Source organism: Salvia splendens, chromosome 15, assembly GCF_004379255.2.
Source record: "Salvia splendens isolate huo1 chromosome 15, SspV2, whole genome shotgun sequence".
Classification (NCBI taxonomy): Eukaryota; Viridiplantae; Streptophyta; class Magnoliopsida; order Lamiales; family Lamiaceae; genus Salvia; species Salvia splendens.
The window spans coordinates 23,656,326-23,676,864 of record NC_056046.1 but is presented as its reverse complement, the minus strand read 5'-3'; the positions used below and the strand labels follow the sequence as shown (position 1 = coordinate 23,676,864).

At 44.8% G+C, this 20,539-nt stretch overlaps 1 protein-coding gene across 4 annotated transcripts; it reads right to left on the bottom strand.

The window, feature by feature from the left end:
* Positions 1-17,346: 17,346 nt before the first annotated feature.
* Positions 17,347-20,240, bottom strand: LOC121767935. 4 transcript variants are annotated; one of them, XR_006043244.1, is made up of 4 exons: positions 19,952-20,240; positions 18,621-19,476; positions 17,926-18,542; positions 17,347-17,840 (listed from the first exon to the last, which is right to left on the bottom strand). XR_006043244.1 is itself a non-coding variant. In XM_042164262.1 (4 exons), exons 2-4 carry the CDS (start codon positions 18,702-18,704, stop codon positions 17,763-17,765), a joined length of 609 nt encoding a protein of 202 aa, XP_042020196.1. In that variant the 5' UTR covers positions 18,705-19,479; positions 19,952-20,240; the 3' UTR covers positions 17,347-17,762. The 4 variants fall into 4 exon arrangements, 3 of the variants coding, with proteins under 3 accessions (XP_042020196.1, XP_042020195.1, XP_042020197.1); XM_042164262.1 differs by having other exon boundaries at positions 17,926-18,372; positions 18,621-19,479; XM_042164261.1 differs by having other exon boundaries at positions 17,926-18,372.
* Between the last annotated feature and the right edge of the window lie 299 nt (positions 20,241-20,539).

Below are 20,539 nucleotides of genomic sequence, written 5' to 3'. Positions count from 1 at the left end.
GAAAAGATTGCAAGACGGGTTTCAGGTTGGGTGCACCAGCACCTTTCCTTTGGAGGGAGGCTCACGCTTATTAAGAGCACTCTTGAGGCGATCCCCTTACATATCTTCCAAGCCATCGAACCCACTGCCGGAACGCTAAAGCAACTGGACCAACAAATGATGCGATTCTTTTGGGGCTCGACAAGTGAGAGGAAGCGGACCCATTGGATTGGCTGGGACCAAATGAGCCTCCCCACTGATGAAGGGGGATCCGCAAAACCAAGGAGGTCCTACGCGCCTTCAACATAAAACTTTGGTGGCGCTTTCGAGAGCAAAACTCCCTTTGGGTGAAATACATGATGGCTAAATATTGTTTCAACTCGACACCTCTTACCTTTAGGGCGCCGAGCAGGAGCAGCCCTACGTGGAGAAGGCTCTCTAGAGCATGGACGCTTGCACAACCACACATGCGATGGCTAGTGGGTCAAGGAAATATCTATTTTTGGGACGACATATGGCTTGGTAACGTCCCACTTCGGGAGCTCAGCCTTGATGAATGAGGCAGACCTACCACCCGGGTCTCGGACTATATTAAAAATAGCAATTGGGATGAACCCAGATGAACCACAAGATGAGGTAGGGGATGGCTTGGCTAAGGTGCTTCTTGTTCGGTTGGTGACATCTTCGCATCCAAGTTTCAATTCTCGTTGGGATTGTGTCATTGATTGAGAGGCAGGGGGTCGCCCCATCAAACCACGAATCAAACTCATTCCATACTCAGCGAGCTCCGTAACCCTGAATGAAGAGGTGTTGGAGGGACTCAATATTCGGTCGAAGAGGGCAACATTGGCACTTGGAGGCAAGTTCAATCTCCCGCCACTAAAGTTTTGTGTCGACTGGCACCCGATTGGAAAGAAGCCTCCAGATGAAGATGGCTATTGACTTAGTGAGGCCCGCCTGCCAAACATCACCCAGGCCTTGAACGATCGGGTTCCGCCCTCGGAGTGTGTCCCACATCGATGCTACCGTGAATTCCCCGTGCTCAGAGAGGGTCCACCGCGGGATATCCTGTTCGTCTTGGAGTATCGGGGTGCTGAGGATGCGATCAATAATATGCTGTGGGATGCCGGCTTGATCGTGCAAGAGTCGGAGCTTGGGTTCATCCCAAGTGCCATTTGTAATGAACTCCGAGACCCGGGTGGTTGGCCTTCCCATATCATTAAGGCTGAGGTCCCTGAGTGGGCTGTTGCCAAGCCAGATGTCATCCCAGAAGTAGATATTCCCTTGCCCCACAAGCCACCTCATGTACGGTTGCGCGAGAGTCCAAGCTCTAGAGAGCCTCCTCCATGTAGGGCTACTCCAGCTCGGCTTTCTCAAGGTAAGTGGTGTGGAGATGGAGCAATATTTTGCCATCATGTATTTTGCCCAAAGGGAGTTTTGTTCTCGGAAGCGCCACCATAATTTTATGTTGAAAGCACGTAAAACCTCCAAAGTTTTCCGAATCCCGAGACCTCCTTCCTCGGTAGGGCGACACATTTGATCCCATCCAATCCAATGGGTTCGCTTTCTCTCACTCTTAGATCCCCAAAAGAATCGGGCCATTTGTTGATCAAGTTGTTTTAAGGTGCCGGCAGTGGGCTCAATGGCTTGGAAGATGTGTAAGGGGATCGCTTCAAGGGTGCTCTTAATCAGCGTGAGCCTCCCTCCAAAAGATAAGTGCCGGTGTGCCTAGCCCGAGATCCTTTTTGCCATCTTTTCACTTAGGAAGAGGAATATGTCAGTGCGCTTTACACCACGGTAGATGGGGACGCCGAGGTAGAGGAAAGGAAAGGTGCCCCTAGTGAAGCCTCCTTCCGCTTGGATCGAGGGTGCCCAATGGTCATGGATTTCGGCGATATAGAAGTTGCTCTTGGTGAGGCTGACTTGTTGGCCGGAGACATTTTCATAGTACTCGAAGCAGGCTCGGAGCCGGCGCAGGGGGGTTGTCGCCGCTTGTGTGAATATTATAATATCATCTGCATAGGCTAGGTGGCTAACCTCAATGCATCTCCGGGAGGCCTTAAACACCATATCTCTTTGGCCAAGTATAAGCTTATCCAAGGCTCGAGACAGGTAGTCCGCGGCAATTACAAACAATGCAGGGGAAATCGGATCACCTTGTCGAAGTCCCCGTGTTGATCTGAAGAATCCTGAAGGTACCCCATTGACAAGGATCGAGAACCAACACGAGCCTATGCACCTCTCCATGAGTGAGATCCATGTGTCCGGGAATCCCATTCGCCGAAGCACCTTGAAGAGGAAAGGCCATTGGATCCTATCATAGGCTTTCGCCATGTCGATCTTCACCGCTACATTAGGCGCTGGGGAGCATCTTGCAAGTTCATGGAACATCTCTTGGGCCAACAGAGCGTTATCATTGAGGAGCCGCCTTTTCACGAAACCACTTTGGTTTGGGGAGATGACCTGTGGAAGGAAAGGGGAGAGTCGAGTCGTGAGTACCTTGGTGATGATCTTGTTAAAGACGTTGCAGAGGCTGATGGGTCGGTAGTCGGTCCATGACTCGGGCGACGCCTTCTTTGGGATGAGGACAATGCTTGTGGCCGTAATACTTCGTGGCAGGAAAGCCCCTCTAAAGAACTGGCCAATTGCTTCCACCACCTTCGGCCCCACAATAGTCCAACAGGCTTGGTAGAAAGTGGCGGAGAAGCCATCGGGTCTGGGGGCGCTATCTCCGGAAATGCTGAAAACGGCGCTCCTGATCTCGTCCGCACCCGGCGCATTTGCGATGTCCGCAAAGTGCTCGGCTGAGTGTACTCGCTGGATAAGGTCAAGGTCTGGCTCGTCTAAAACCGGGTTGCTGGGCGCTAGGAGTTGTTGGTAGAAATCTACCGCTGACTTTTTTATTTCTTGCCTCCTCAGTAAGCTCCTGGCCGTTGACACGAATCGAGTGGATGCGTAGGCGAACTCTTTTTTGTTTCACCCAGCTTTGATAGAACCGGTTATTTTTGTCGCCCTCCGCAAGCCATCTCAAGGCTGCCTTTTGCCGCCAAAAATCCTCTTCCATTTTCAGCAACATGATGTACTCGGCAATGTATTTATTGATCATTGTCCTATTTTCCGGTGTTGGCCTTGCCTCGAAGATGGATTGGGCCACGGCAATTCCTTCCTCCTTTTCCTTGAGGTTGTCATGGATGTTCCCAAAAACATCTTTGTTCTACGCCTTTAGGGCTCTTTTCACTCTAGCATGTTTGATTTGAATATTTAGGAGTCCACTCGCCCCCGTACTCTCCTCCCATGCATTTTGCACTACAACCATGAACCCCCCATGTCGGATCCACATGTTCTGGAATCGGAATGCCTTGCCTCCGATGGTAGTGTTCAGCGTCTTACATTTTACAAGGACCGGCCCGTGGTCCGAAGGAACCCGAGGGAGGTTCGTAACCCGAGTAGCTTCGAAGGCCCTAGCCCAACCCTCACTAACAAGCACTCTATCCAATCTTTCAAAGAGGCCATTTTTGGCCCATGTGAATTCCGCCCCATCGAACCCCGGATCAAGGAGCCTACAGTCTTCAATTGCCTCTGCGAAGTCGACCATCTTGGCTTGCCGGTTGGTGTCGCTCCCAACCCTATCTCGGTGTGATAGGATGGTGTTGAAGTTGCCACCGATAATCCATGGTGATCCTTCGAGGGGCCTAGCATCTCTCATCTTATCCCACAGGAGGTGTCTTTCGGATCTTGTGCATTTGGCATACACGGCCGAAATGGCGAGCGGCCTAGCAATGCGGTGGGACTTGAGACGCCCATGTAGGATTTGTTCCGAATCACAATCAATATCAAAAGTGGATCCCTCTTCCGCAAACAACCAGATTTTTCCGGCCATGTTCGATCCAATGTAGGACAGCCCCAGGGCCTTGGAGAACCGGTCCGGATCCGGTGTTGTGAGTGGTTCCATTATTGCTAGGAATAAAACATTATGAGATTTAATTAGCCTTTTCAAAACGTTTTGGGTTGACGCATTTGCGATTCCCCTCACGTTCCAAAACATGATATTGTAAGACATCTTTAACAAGTAGGATGCGTACCCGAAGGAGACGAAGTCCCTCCTTGATATTCAATGAGATGTTGTCTTTGTTCGTTGCGTGCTCCTCGGCATCGTCAAGTGGAGAGTCGTCTCCAATCCTCTCGGTCCCCACTTGCATGTCCATGGCCGAGTCGTCCGCTTCCCCACAATTGTCGACATCAAATTCTCCATTCGCCGTGAGGGAGTAGTATTGGTTAGTGCTCATGTGATTCTTACTTGAGAAGAAACCACGCCCCCTAGTCATTGCATGGCGTGCGCCCCCTCTGGCACTCCCTCGTGTAGGCGGGGACACCGATCGGCTCGCCATGGTGTACTCCCATTCCGCATCCATATCTCCATGAATTGGTGAAGGTGGCTCGGTGGTCGGGGGTGTTGGGTTCCCTTTTTCCCCTCCCCCGCGCTTGAGGCCCACTTTGAATGTTCCGGGGGCGCGAAGCATTCCCTCCTTGGGTTCCACCCATAATGTCCGGACCATCCCAAGTTGTATCCCTTTCCTCCTCTCCATTTGAATTGTTGTTAGGACGATTCCCAGCATTGCCCTTATTCTTCCCTTGGCGGTTCCCTTCATTGGAGTTAGGATTGTGCCTCACCGCATCTTGCATGCCCTTCATACCGTGGCCTTCGGGGTTTGCCTTCTTTGGCGGGTTGATATTGTAGTTTCGTTTCGGCGGCCTTTCCTTTTTGCCCATCGCATAGCACACATCACTTGCATGGCCAACATGTTTACACTCTTGGCAATAGGATGGGATCTTATCCCACCGGACTTGTTGCACCAACTCGCGGCCGTACAAGTCAAGGATTATCTCTTCAGGGGGCAGTTTGGTGATGTCAATCTCAATACAAATGTGGGAAAATGAGAGTCTCGTCTTGGTAGCCGTGGCCCGATCAACTTGGATTGCATTGCCGAGGAGCTTGCCGATGGCGAAAAGAGCGGATTGATCAAACAAGTGAATTGGGAGTCCGATTAAATTACACCAAATTGCTGCTATCGGGGACTCACAATATGCATCGAAATCCAGGGACCATTTGAAGACCCTCATTGGGTGGCGATCAATGAGCCAAACGGGTGTTCCCTTTGGGCCTCCGAGAAGCCGAGCATAATCCGCCAAATCCTCGCATTGGATAAGGATATGTTTAGCATTAATGTATTTCCAATTGAAGCCACATCGGAATTTAATAGAGTTTTTTGAATTTGATGGCCCGTAGGAATAGAATGTGAAAACTTACCCACGATAGCGTGCCCCATGCTATCAGCAAGCTTTTGTGTTTCAGCCTCGGAGAAGTAGATGGCCGGAACTCCATTGGACATGGAGGCAAAACCAATGTTTTGGATCTGTTCCGGCACGAAGACTTGAGGACCATTGGGTTCGGGAGAACCCTTAAGTAACTCCGCCATCGATTTCGGCCTACTAAAGGTACCCGAGGGAACTTCGGCCCCCCTTCTCGGCTAGCGACCATCGGCCCTCGTGTCGCGGCCTCGTGGGATAGGTCACTCATGGCCATCGGCTAGTCCTGGATAGCCGTGACGGAACTAGTCGGAGCTTCACCCACCATCGGGTTGGTAGGTGGTGTCGGGGTGGCCGTATGACCCTCGGCCCCAACCTTGGTGGCCGCACCCCTGTGAGCTTCCTTTCCGGCCAGGTTCACATTCGCCTCCGCACGCTGTGCCAGGCCAGGCGGCTCCGGCCTCGACCAAGCCACAAAAGCCGTCGACTTTGCCGCGCCAGCCTCGAACGTGTCTCGAAGTTTTAAGGTCCGTCCTCTCGCTAGAGGGGGAAACTCCTCAAAGGAGGGGATGAAAGGCCCCATAGGTGCAAGCAAAGCTTGGTCAGACTCCGGAAGGGAAGAGTAGTGAGACCCATCGGCCATGTGCGCATCCTCCGGCAGGCCGGCGTCGAGAAGTGGTTGGGCGGTCATGGTGTCTAGCTTGTCCGCCAAATCCAAGGCTGCGAGGTGTAGGAGATGGGTAGTTTTTGGCTGCATTAGCCCTCCAACGGCTAGGACATCACGTGACATTCCAAGTGGGCAAGGCGCCAAGCCACTTTCGAAAAGAGTTTTTGTTCCCACTTCCAATTCGGGTAAGTTGACTTCGACTACTTCCAATGAGTCTTTTGCTTTTGCTGCCGCATGTACTTTAGGTTTGTCATGATCCGGAGGGGTCACGTCCTCCTCTTTGACGGCATGGTCGTCGCCGGCGGCCGCACCGGCAACCTGGTCGGAACTTTGATTTTTAGAGGCCATGGTCGATAGGACCGCATTGGCAATGGCCAATTGGCATTCCTTGGTGCCCGAAGCACTTTCTACTTCATCCCGCCGGCCGTTGTCCCCTTGATCACTCGGCGGGCTCGCCGGAAAGATGGTCCCTTTGCACTTAGGGCTCCCGGGTGGGGACGAGTATTCCTACTCGAACTCGAGCCTCTTCCAAGGTTGTTTGTCCTCCGGAAGGGGTGAAAGAATAAACCTTTTCCGACCATTTCCTTTAGTTGGAGGAGCCGGCGTACTTTTCCTCATTTTGAGTTTTGTGGCTTTTTGCTTCATCTTCTTGCTCGGAGGATTAGGGATGGGGTCCTCGGCCGACCGAAAGACCATCCGCTGGTCCGAGATGGTGCGAGGTTCCTCGGGCCCTGGCGACATGTCCGGCAGATGGTCCGGCATGGCCGAGCGTGTGCCAAGTCACCAGCGTGGTCGGGGGAAAGCGGAGGTAACGGTGTAAGATCCGACACAAAGGGGAGGCCGACAGCGTTTAGGGTCGTGAGGGTTGAAAGAAGGCCATGGGTTGTGGTCGGAGTGGAGGGGAGGGAAGCGAGGGTGAAGACCTTGAGTTGAAGAGGGCGGCGGTGGTTGGCAACGGTGTTACAAGGCGGGACAATAGGGAGTTGTGTTTTTCTCGATCTGTACCTGCATTAATTATGTCTCAAGATACTCTTGGACCAAGGGGATAATAACATCTATAGCATGCAAATTTTCAACGTAAAGAGGTTTCTTCATTGCCTCATCGATGCTGAATGTATATTTCTCCCCATTGTAATCAAGGCAGATTGGTGCCATCAAAGACATCAATGATAGCATTAGCGGTACGTAGGAAAGGTCTCCCTAAAAGTACTCCGCCAGACTCTGCAGACTCACTATCACTCATTTTAATCACATGAAAATCAGCTGGGTACAAGAAGTCATGTACCTTTACTATCACGTTCTCAAGCACTCCCTCAGGACAAATGCATGACCTGTCTGCCAATTGGATCACAACTTTCGTGTCCACCATGCCTACCCCTACTAACTTCTTGTATATAGACAGTGGTAACACATTTATGGATGCACCCAAGTCACACATAGCATGCTCGATTTTTACATCACCAATAGAGATGGGCAAAGTAAACATACCTGGGTCATTGCGTTTCGAAGGCATCCTCCTCTTTTGAATCACCGCGGAGACGTTCTCGCCTATCAAAATTTTTCCACTAGGTCTAGCCTTCCCAGGTTTAAATTCCTTGATGAACTTGCTAAACACCGACAATTTCAAAGCCTGTAAGAATGGTAGATTAATCTCCAGCTTCCCAAAAATATCCATGAAATCTACCGGCTCTTCCTTCTTCTTCTTGGTTTCCCCCCGGTTTGGGAAAGGTTTAGGTCGCTTCCCTGCTCCTGTAGAACTTTCAGCCGAGAACTCTCAAGTTTCCTCCCTTACTGCCTCGTTCTCCAACTCCGGCTCTGGATCGAGGAAAAATGGTTCAGTTGACCTAGGCAAGGATCTCTCCAAGTCTCGTGCCTTAAGGTCATCCTTGAGCAAGGAATTATCGCCCTCCAAGTTCCTGTTGCCTTCCTTGGAATCTGTCGCTTCCTTCGTTCTTACCACTGGCCCCTCATATCCTCTCCCGGATCTCAAGGTAATCTGATTTATATTCGCTCTATCAGGTGGCCTTACTGGGGCGAGAATCTTCCCTTCATTTCCCCTCATATCACTCAAAGAGGTGGCTATCTGGGATAATTGCTTTATCAGCATATCCATTGCTGCCTTTTGCTCCTGCTGAGCGTCTTGAAGCTTGTGCACTACATCATTGTTCGATTGCAGGTTGTTTTGCATATGTTGCTCAGAACTGACGAGGCCGTGCACCATATCATCGATGAAAAACATAATCATGATATGGTGGAGTTACGCCATAAGCGATTCATGTGGAGGGGGATATTATCACATGGAGGGGGATCTTGTCACATGGTTGTATGTTGTGTGTAGTAGAGAAGGTCAGAAGAAAAATAAAATGCAAGGGCATGAGTGAAAACGGAGACGTTCTTCTAGGAATTGTTTTTGCAAGGCTAAAATTGCTTTTTAGTTTTGTAAAGGAATTGGTTATTTTGTCAAACATTTTGATGAAAAACATAATCATGATATGGTGGAGTTACGCCATAAGCGATTCATGATGCTGAATCGCAACATAGACCTAATGCATCATAAATTTATATTCGATTGTGCAAGTGCAAACATAGGTCCTACATTGACTTTTAAGTTGCTGAATGAGGTTCTTGGTAGGCTGGATTATGTTGGTTGTACGGTTGTAGAAGTTCGAAACTATAGGCGCGACTTGAGAGCATTTACTCGTGGGGCAGATGCACTGATTATACTTAATGAGATGAGCCAGAAGAATGGGAATTATCCAAATTCACCTATGATTTTGAGGTGAACTCCAAGGATAGGCTCACTCGTCTTTTCTGGTGTGATCTCATTGCTAAGAAGAATTTCAATCTCTACCGTGATATAGTATCGTTTAACACAACATATTCAATTAACAGGTATGAACAGTATGTTGTTTATAATGAAATATGATTATAGATGTGATCAACTTGCATTTGCATGAAACATTTACTGGATTAATGCAATAACTCAACAGAAGGTACTAGTAACAATCAATAATGAATTAATAGTCTACTGGAATGATGTGAGTGCGTAAGTATTTAGAATTCTTAGTTGAATGTAGTAAAACTACGATAGAGTGAAGTATTTACCTAATAGAATGAACTAATTTATAATGCAGGCACTACATGATATTTACTGGTCCTTTATTACTGAAGTGTCGCAGAGTTTGTTATGTGTTTTTTGTTTGTTGTGAAAATACGATGCTAGGTCGAGACACCAAGTCCTATGAATCCACTAGATCACTTGGTCTATGAACTCAATGTAACAAGGAATACTCTGTCGTTGTACACACAAACTCCCCTTCAAAGATCCCTCAACCCGAATACTATAAATTAGTATAGAGAAGCAGGGGTCGATCCCACGAAGTTGGATACATAAGAAAGAATTTAGAGACTCTCGACTAAGCGGCTGCTGCCCCGCAAATAGGGTTTAGGTATAACTACTACTAGACCTAGGCAGGAAATATAAACGCTAGACCTAGGAAGCTGTAAACATGCTGAGATCAAACATCAGTGGGGACCATGACCCAGAAATAGCAAGTACGGCAGAAAAGCTGCAAATAACTGACTGAGAAAATAACTAACTACGGCATGCTTTTCTTCAATGGATTTAAACACGAAGATGAAGGAAACAGAGAACATTCCCAGATTCGAACAGAATGTAAAAGTTTGGTCGTCGGAAACTTACGACAAACCGGAAATAACGCAGATCTACATATACTAGACGAAGCGAAATGAAAACACGAAGACTAGGCATCAAAATAAACCAACTCTGCTCAGATCTCACGTCGAACGCTTAATCCACTTCGGATCCAAGCAATCCGAAACCAACAACAACTAGATTTCACTCCATAACTTCCGATCTAACAGATCTACTCCGATCAGCTCCAATTTCCAGCAATCGCACACATCTTAGCAACAACACCAAACTTAAATCTCCGATTCAACCACCAGCAAACTCCGATCACCCAGATTCAACCATTAACCTGCATAAGTTCAGAAAACAATTGCGAAACGTATCCAACACAGGCAAACTAACGCAAACTCCAGAAAATCTCGACAACCAAATCAGAAATCAACAACAACGTCATAATAGAAAATGAAACTTGCATTAAACACAGAAATATTTGGCAAAATCGGAAGGACGAGCTTCGAACAGCGAAGCTCGGTGAAATACGAAATACGAAAGCAGTAAAGTGGAGCTTGTTTCTTCGCCCTCAACAGAACGGTGTTACAACCCAACAACAAATGTATGGAAGCTAAAGGTGAACCCAAGTGCGAAACCCCTGAATTTTTCTCTAAGAACCCAAGTGTATAGAAAAGTGAACTAGCTGCAGACTGTTAGTGAGGCCTCCACCGAGAAGGTCCCTCCAAAATGCATGCATCCATCCTTTTATAGACACGGACATAATCTTCTAGAACCTTCGTAGAAATCTCCATTCTACCCTTCAGTTCTGAGATTTACTCCGTCTTGCAATTTCTTTCACAACGTTCGCTTATTCACCAGTTTCCTCGGGCGTGTGATTGCCTCCTTCTTTTCCTGGACCTGGCGAATTTCTTCTATACACCTGGCTTAACACATGTGTTAGACCCAGCAAATTCACGGATTTATCCCCTAGACCTATGCATGAAATTAGCCTTATCAAACTGCTCACACTTAAACCATACTTGTCCTCAAGCAAGAAAGACAAGAAAAAGGAATAAGGCAAATTTCAATGCACGATTCCCAAGTACGACTCTACAGACAAGACACTAACAAAAAACAGACTCCTAGACCTAGACAACTACAGACTCATAAAAGAAAACATCACACAAAGAGAAAAACAAAACACAACAGATAAGCATGCACTAGTTTCAACTTTTAGGCGACTGTCCCCACAAGCTTAAGTTCTCTTCGATCGTTTACAGTCTTCAAATCCTCCCCCTTCCTTCTTCTACCGAAACGGTCCGTCAGTTCGTCAAGATAGCCTATTGATTTCCCAGCGGTTAGGTTCGCTCGATCACTCATTCCTCACCAGGGATGTTAGGATAAAAAATGCTCCAAAGTTAAAGTTACACCACTGATGCGTCGGGTTATGAGAGTTTCTCCTTTCTATCGTCTCCCCCTTTTTTTCTATATATTTTTTTTTTTCATTCCTGGGTCAGGTAATTTTTACTTTCTGCTCTTAGGTAATTAATCTTCTTTTTTCCCTCTTTTTCTATTTTCCCCCTGGACTTCGTCCAGCTTATACCTCCGATTTGTTATTTTATTCCTCCCTTGGACTTCGTCCAGCTTTTTTTTTTTTATTTTAAACACCACGAGGGTGGAGGGTTAAGGCAGACCAACACCTGTGCATTGCCAAGACCATTGCAACGAACAAACAAAACACCGAGCCGCCCAAAAGTGACGACTCGCAAAGACCTATTAGAGTACAACGAGGGCCTATTAGCTAGAGTGGTCATCTAAATACTCTTAACAACCCTTTTACAATTACAATGATGCGATCTTTGCAAAACCAAAACCTAAGACCATTTCCTAATTGAGACCCGCAATAGGGATACCTCCGCATGGGACGGTTCCTCCTGGGTCAAGGTCCTCGATGAAACCCTCCATCTCCCAGCTGGGGAGCCCACAAGAGACATTCATTGAGCCAATACCTGGCTCATTCGCATCCGAATTACCACTCCCAAACGTCACCGTAGCAACGTTCTCCTTCAAACGCCAATCATCAATGTGGTGGCCTTTGGTAATCAAATCTCCCTCGTGCACCTTGCCTTTCCTCTTCCTCGACACCACTTGGAACCCATCCTTGTCCACACTTGGTTGGTTTCGATTTGCTGTTCTTGGGGCCGACGAAACAACATCCATTGTACCTTCCTTGCGCTTCTCTTGGTTGGCAAATTCTTTATCCTTGTTTCTATGCTCATAACTCGTTGAAGTGCCGGCCCAAGTATCCACCTTTGGACGCCTTTCTCGGTGAATGATCTTGGAGATATTGCTCGAGTAGTGCATCTTTGTTGGCGTTCGGTGGTTCTTACTACCATCACGTTCCTTCCTTCCCAAAGCATGACACTTATAGTGGCGGCCAATTTTTTCCATGTTAGCTCAAAGTGTTTAGGCTTATAACTCGCTTTTATAGTAGGGCTGCACAGCTAAGTTATCTAAGGCATTTTCTATCGTCCTTACTTCATTCAGACTGCTTTTAGTTTATTAAGGAAAAAAGGCATCAAAGTTGACGTGAATCCTTTCTTCAATCGCTCTCACTAAGGGAATTTTACCTTATTATCTCCACTAGCTCATGCAACATACAAACACAAAAACAACCATTACACCTAAGCTATACCTAAAGACTCTAAGACACAAAAACAGACACAGTACTTACTCCCCCCCCCCACTTCACTCAAGCTTGTCCCCAAGCTATCCTTGTGAAGGGGGAAAAAGGGAAGTATGAACATCAGACATAAACATTAAACACAAACAAAACGCACAAACAAAACAAACTTCTTACACTTGAAGAATTTGAAGAAGTCTGGAATAATGTAATGGAAAAATATGGGCTTAAGGACAATGAGTGGTTTTCCTCTATGTTTGCCTCACGAAAATTTTGGGTATGTATCCCCCTTTGGAAACATATTTTCTGTCTGGTGAAATTTATTTGCCGTTTAATGAAGTATTTTTATTACTTGATGAACTACAGGTTCTTGCATATTTTAGGGATTTTCCAATGAGTTCACTGATAAAGACCACATCTATATCTGAATCTCAGAACATATTCTTCAAGAGGTACTCCAAGTCTCGATCCAATCTTGTTAAATTTCTTATGTATTACGGATTATAACAAGGAAATGTAGATCAGACAGATTTCACATGTTAGTGCTTATAAAGCTTTACATTAGTCACATTCAATTCAGAAAACAACCTTTAGAACTTCTATATTTTCATTTGAAAAGAATAGTGACATATAATGGTTTCGGTATATTGTTATAAACACTGTATCATTTGTTCATCTTTATTATACTTATATTTGAGTTCTTTTTTAATCCATCTATGCTATTTTTGGATGGATATATTGTGCAATTTACTTCAACTAATTTAATTATAATTTAAAACACTATTCTAACAATAAGGAACAGTTTTTTATGTGTCAAATTGTCTGCCCTTATGAGCAGAAGAAGCTGGTTTAAAGATATTGGTCCGTTATTCAAGTTCCATTTCTTTCCATTTCTAAAGATTTATTATCACATTGTTTACTCTCTGTTTTTTCTAAGTCCATATATTTAGCAAATTTGAGACCTATATGAGAACAAATATTAGCATTCATTTAATCCCTATTATCATACCTAATATGAGTATAAGCCCACTTTAAATGTTTAAATCTTTTTCCGAAATACACTTAGTCCTCTTAAATGATTATCTTTTTTGGCTATCTATTTTCTGTGTTGGTGATAATTTGGTTCAAATATTTGTCCTCAAGTTATGGAGAAATCAAAGAAATCTGCAAAGCTTAAAGGGTGTTCACGTGAGCAACATATTACATTTTCCAGTGCAGTTGAACATTAATTTTCGAGAATTAAATTTAAAAATTTAGTTCACTTATCATATTAGCTCCTGAAATATTTTTGCTTGGTTATTCTTTCTTTCTTGCTGGACTTCTATTCACAAGGATGTTTTTTGTCTGTATCATGCAATAGTAAATGAAGCTAGTTAGTATAGAAGTAAAATTCTCTAATTGTGTTTGAAACACATTCTAAACACTCAAATTTGCACAGTTTATATCCAAGGGGTGTGTTATATTGTGAACTAATAGTTAAGTTGCTAACTACAAGCGATGTAAAGGCATTTTCAATCAGTACAAAGTTTAAGTCCGGTGGTGGAAGGGAGAGAAGCTTTCCCTTCTCTTTAGAATTCGTCCACTCTTCCTCCCTCCCCTTTGAGGGAGGTGAAATGTGATCGTTGCATCCGACAAATGGTGAAGTCCGGTAGTGAGCTGCCGGAGGGGGAGGCTGCGGCTTTGGATCACACGATGCAGCCCCTCTCCTCGCCGGAGTGGAAGTTTCCTTCGATTGCACGGCCTAAAATGAAAAAGGTTGGGACACCCCACCCGAAGAAAGCACGAAGAGCCCTCAAACGAGCCGGTCTTGAATCTGATTCGGAGGTTAGTCGAGCTAAGAAGAAGATGGTTTTTGAAATGGTTGATGAACTCGCCGAAATCCATGGTGAAAGGAAGAGGTCAGCGGTAAGCGAGCAGGTCCCTATTGGGGAGATGTTGAATTCTCTTGCTCAAATGGCCAAAGAAGGGAGCGTTCCAATGAAAATGGGAACGGCCGGAACGTCGCCGGCGCCGGCTGGCCGGAGTCTTGATGCTCCAAGTTTGGAGTGTGAGTTGGTCAACAAGATGGATGTTGCAAGTACATCCTCTCACGTGAAGCCTAGGTGTGAGGATGGGTTGGCATGTGATGGTGTGGTTGCATGTGACTCACCAAAGGAGGAAAAGACAAGGGACACTTTACATGGGGAAGAAAATGTTGCTCCATTTGTGGATAATAACGTTTGGAATTCAAATGTAGCACCATGTGCCATCCATCTCCCTCTCGACAATGATGGAGGCAAAGATGAACCTGATCCCAGTGCTTGGCCGCCGGAGTCTCCGCCGGAAAAGGTGGCGCCGCCGGCGAATGCTTGGAAGGAGGCTAATGATCTCTTCTCACATGGGGGGACGAGGTCCATGGTGGGAGCTCCAAATCCACACAAGACCCTTAAGGCCGAGCCAATCCCGCTTGACGTCGGCAAGGCCACACCTATGGGGTCGACCGGAAGCTCCGAAGGTACCCCTTATCTTTCCTTTACCGATCTAAAAACGGAATATCTCTCGAAGAAACTAGGACTAGCCATTGTGGGGAAGTTCTCCCACCCGCTCCCATCTTCAATCCAAATTCAAAAAAGTTTAGGGTGCATGGGGCTAGTTGGAACTTACACTTGGAAATACTTAAATGCTAAGCACATACTACTCCAATTCCAAGAAGTGGCTGATTATGCCAAGGTGATAAACGGTCCTAATGGTAGTCCGATTTGGTAAATGGATAATCATCCGATGAGGGTGTTCAAGTGGGCGCCGGATTTTGATACATTCTTTGAGTCGCCGATCGTTGCCGTGTGGTGTAATATCATGGGAATCCCAGCCCACCTTTTTGAGGAATCGGCCCTCATGGCGATCGGCAAGCCACTACAAGCGGATCATGCCACAATCAATCAAACCCGACTATCCTTTGCTAGGATATGCGTAGAGATTGATATCTCCAATCCCCCGACGGAAGAGATCATCCTAAAAATCCTAGGCAAAGAATCAAGACACAAAGTGGCATGGGATCGTATCCCATTGTTTTGCAGGAATTGCAAGCATGTTGGGCACGTCATTGATGAATGTCATGCGTTGGGAAGGAAGGGACGAGTTGGAGGCAAGGTCCACCTAGCATTAACAAAGGTGTATCATCCTAGCCATATCCCCAAGAGCATCTGCCGAGAGTGGCGCCCAAAGGTGGTGACTAGGGTTGGCACTTCTTCGAACATTGATTACACTTACAAGGAGAAAGAAAGAGACAACCACGAGGAGAACAAGAAGGGCAAAATGGATGCCGATCCATTGGGCTCAAGAGCGTCCTTTGGGAGTCAACCAAGTGTGGATGAAGATGGGTTCCAATTGGTGTCGCGGAAACGGAAAGGAAAGGCTCTTAAGGGAGGAACGCACTCCAAAGCTCAACACATCGATTATTGGTGTTCAAAAGATAATGTGGCCACGGTTTCATTTGATAGAGATGAACCTAGCGCAAATGAGTCGAGCAATTGCTCAAAGAGTGTCTCATGTGGGCTCCCCGACCGGGAGAAGGAAGGCTTCATCGAGGAACTTGATCCGGGAGGGACTGTCCATCGCGGGGGGTATCCCTATTGCGGGTCTCAATTGAGGGATGGAGTTATGTTTTGTGATGGGAAGGTTCCGTCATTTTAATTGTAATAGGTTTGCCAAGAGTACATTGATGACCACTCTAGTCGATAGGGAGGCCCTTGTTGTACTCTAATTGGTTGTTGCGGGTCGTCACTTTTGGGCGATTCGATGTTTTGGTTGTTCGTTGCAATTGAATTTGGTAATGCACAGGTGTGAGTCCGCCTTAACCCTCCACCCTTGTGGTGCCTTTGAGCTAAAAAAAAAGTTACTAACTACAACTAAATGATATGTATTAAATCTTAAAATCAAAGGCTAAGATCATAACGATACCGAGTATCAAGAACAAAAAATGGCAATTAGGTATTTATGTCAATTAACAACAAAGTAGTTATAACTAACTTTTAAAAAATATCTCAAAACTTTAAATGCATATAACTATCTCAATTTAAATTATTTTTTCACACAACATATATCAAATTAAAGGTAATTTTATAACGATTCCAACGAGATCCTATATGCATATATTTGAGTTCTTTCTTTTTTTGTTATAACCCACTAATGGAATTCCATTTTAATAAAGGAGATAATAAGTATTCCGAAGGGAGGAGTGACGCATAAGAGTTATGCGTCGTTATTAATGAAACACACAACCCTTATGCGTCTTTCGTTAATGACGCACAAGGGTTATGCGTCGTTTAAAGACGCATAATGCTTATGCGTCACTAATGAAAGATGCATAATGATTGTGCGTCTTTCAGTCAGCTTTTAACATCCCACAGGCAGAAGCAGCGCACAGAATACAATTTGTTCATCAATGTAGCTACATTCATCATTATTCATGTTTATTTTGCTTTCATTTGTTAGATTTACCAAATTTATAAAATTAGGGCTTGTAGGAAAAATGTTCATAATTGTTGTTGTTTTAAATGTTTTTGATGCAGAAATCATGCAAGTATTTGTGAGTTTGTATTGGGGTGGTAGAGTAGTTCAATTACCATATATGGGTATTGGTTATGAACCACCTCGTGCGAGGAGGTCCATCATATTAAATTCATGTGTTTCCTATTAAATTCATGTGTTACCAAAGAGAAACTTTCACCCGGCCGGGTGGATTTTGTGTTGAATAATTCCACCCGGCCGGGTGGATATTTTTGTGCATGGATTCTTCAGAAACTTTCACCCGGCCGGGTGGATTTTTGTGTTGAATAATTCGTTAATCGACCATATTTCTCTCATCCGAACTCCGATTTGGGTGTGTGAGGTACCCACGCGAAGCTCTTTCGATGATGAAGACAATGGTAGTCTCAAAATAGGATATGGACCCCATGTTGATAGGCAGATTAACGTTTGAAGCAGACCCCAGCCTCGTCTTGGCTCATTTTGACCTATTTTAACTTCAAACACTAGATAAACTCATCAAAGCTCGAACCACTTCTACAGATCTAAAACTTACAAATATAAAATGAGAATTATTTTTGCAAGAATTGAAGTTGAAACAAGAAATTGTTAGATGACTATTTTTTAGTACTAATAGAAAAATTATTTGAATGTAACAATACATTGTTATTCCTTGTTGAAATATTATTTCCCCGAAGGCGTGAACTTTGTTGGAGCTTTCCCTTTGTTCTTCCTTGTGGAAAACCCCCTTAATACATTGTGCATAGCCTTCCCAATCTTACTTGATGAACTCTTCTCAGTTGGACGTGAGGATCCCTCGGTCGGTGGTTGAAATATAACTTCATCATCTTCTTCCCCGCCCTCGTCTTCATGGTCATCTTCTTCCTGGCGGCATGACCACATTTCGCCGTTGCGAAGTTGGATACTCCATTACATCAGTATGATCCGTCGTACGAAGTTGGATACTCCATCACATCCTAGCAGCCATTTCCCGAATCTGCCGTATCTGTGTCATGTTCAGAGGTCAAATGCCATATCCCCTGAAGGGTCTCAACCTAGATAACAAAAATACTAAATCATTACAATCAATCTATACAAACTTCAAACTAAATACATTTTATATACAAAAACATAACATACCAATTTCTTCATTGAAGAGGCTGACTCGTTCATCCCAATAGTTGACTGTGTCGCAGGTTGAACTAGGTACAACACTGTGATCCTATTGTACCACGCCATATAGCCCGGATTAATGCGACCATCCATGGTCGCCGTGGCATGGTCAAAAGTTGCTTGGAACCTGTCGTGTCTCAAATCCCATTCATTAATGAAGAATTTATGTACCTTAGCCCAATCGGCGCCCTTCCTCCCACGGCGATAACTTTTACACAGATGTCTGGCATTATGCAGCATCCTATCACAATACTGAGGAATACGTTGGTAGCGGTTAAGTTGTCGGTAAACGCATCCAGCCTTGTGTGCCTCGACAAATGACCAGCACACCAAATAAGTGTCGCACAAGAAGGATGCAGTCGGATCAATGCAGTAATCGGGCATGATACAATCTGCATACGGTGTCCACAGAAACTACAAAAAAATAATATGAACAACACAATTAATTTCATACTATAGTAAATTCATTAAATAAGTCGACAAAAATAAATTTAATCTGGCCCGGACGAATCAGTGATAATTGATCACGATAATGAGCTACTGAATGTCGGGGAGCATTACGAATTTCAGTAACTCCGTGCCACCTATACATAATATTAATGTAAAAAATAAGTTACCAAAAAAATACATAATTAAGTGAGTTAATGTAAAAAATACATTACTTGGCTCCGCACGGGGTATACGGCGTGTGCATAGGCGATATCAAGAAGGCTGACCTCAATGTAGGCATTCTTTCCCACGCCCATAGCTACAAGAGAACCATAGGTCCACCCACATCTCTTCTTTGCCTGCCTACAGAAGCCTCGCACAAATAATGGTACAGATATGCTAAAGCAGCACTACCCCAACTGATATTAGCTACTTCTTCCGGATCGTCAAAGGCATTTAACCACATAAAGAGGACCTTGCATCCTGTGGTGTCCGGTAAAATAAGCCCCCCTAACAAGATCAGAGCATGTATGCGTGCTCTTTGGATGTATGCATAATCATGCAGCCCATCACCCAACAGCATGGTCGCTTGGTGGATCAGAGATGTCATCAACAAACCAACGTGCTTCGTTTTTGTTTCTCAGTCAGGTATCCATCCCAACACATCTCTACACTTGCTGGGTCACTCTTTATATCCAACAGGGTAGTCACGGCCAGTGAAAACACGACCGTCTGCTCTCAAACCCCACAGGCTTTGCACATCATGTAAGGTTACGGTAACTTCACCAACTGGAAGGTGGAAACAGTGTGTCTCAGGCCTCCAGCGCTCGATCAAGGCAGTTATAAGCTCATTGTCCATCCTCATCGGCCTTCCACATTCAACCACGCCTCTGAAACCCCATACATCAAGCCAATACATCACATTTTCATATATTGGCACTGCCCAAACCTTACTCTCCGTCCTACGAACTCTCAACACGTTGTGCCATTTGCCAACAATGAGGCTGAAATGTGTTCGTTTTGATGAAATAGTAATGATGAATCCTCAGGTCCATAACATAACTGCTATTCGGAACTTGCAGATGTCATCTACTTCAAAATATTCACCCAATATTCAATTTTGTTTCATAAAAACTCAACAATCTAACTAAATTGCAACTTCAATTGACAACCACAATCTATATTCCAATTTGGTGACATCATCAAGATTGAAATTAGGCAACAAAAGGGGCGCAATTACAAAAATTGAATCAATTACTTCTACCCATTTAATTATATGCATATGAAATACGCAAATTACGGAAAATCGACCAAAAAATCCATCAATTTCATCATAAACCCTAATTTTTCTAAATAATATGCATATGAAATACACAAATTACGAAAAATCGACCAAAAATTTCCATCAATTTCATCATATAACCCCTAATTTCATCATAACCCCTAATTTCATCATAATCCCTAAGTATAGGCAACAAAACAACAAAAATCGACCAAAAATTACGGAAAACCTGCACAATATAAGCCATAAATGATGTATTTAGCCAAATTTAAGAACAATTACCGGAATATGGTTGCAAAATGGTGGAAATTCACCAGAAATTGCTCGGAATCGCCGGAATTTGCTGGGAATCGTCGCTTGGGTTCTGTCTGTGATGCGAAGTGAGAAGCCTTCACTGCCTGTTTTAAAACCCGCCGGAAGACGCATAAGCTTTATGCGTCACAGGCCAAAGACGCATAAGTGTTATGCGTCGCTAAGAAAAGACGCATAATGCTTATGCGTCATTATTTAAAGACGCATAATGCTTATGCGGCACTGAACAACGACGCATAATGGTTATGCGTCACTAAACAACGACGCATGATGGTTATGCGTCACTCCCAGAACGACGCATAACAGTTGTGCGTCACTCCCTGAGTCGGAATACAACCAAAGCTCTTCATTAAAATGGAATTCCATTAACATGCATTCACAAAAAAAGAATATTTCCCATATATTTCGAAGTCAAAATCGAAAAAAATTCTTGAATTTTTTTGATTTTGAAGAAGCAGTTTTATATCAATACAAGTTACATAATATGTCAATATGAAATTGTGTTGACATTGTCATGTCTTCGTGTTGATGTATTTCATACAATATATTGACATTGTG

Excerpts from the sequence above, each read along its gene's own strand:
- LOC121767935 (XM_042164262.1), bottom strand. The coding sequence starts at position 18,704 with ATGGGCGTGGGAAAGAATGCCTACATTGAGGTCAGCCTTCTTGATATC. Across the intron at positions 18,373-18,620 it reads TATACCCCGTGCGGAGCCAA|TTTCTGTGGACACCGTATGC; the intron begins GTAATGTATTTT and ends ATTTTTTTGTAG. Across the intron at positions 17,841-17,925 it reads CCTCTTCAATGAAGAAATTG|GTTGAGACCCTTCAGGGGAT; the intron begins GTATGTTATGTT and ends TTTGTTATCTAG.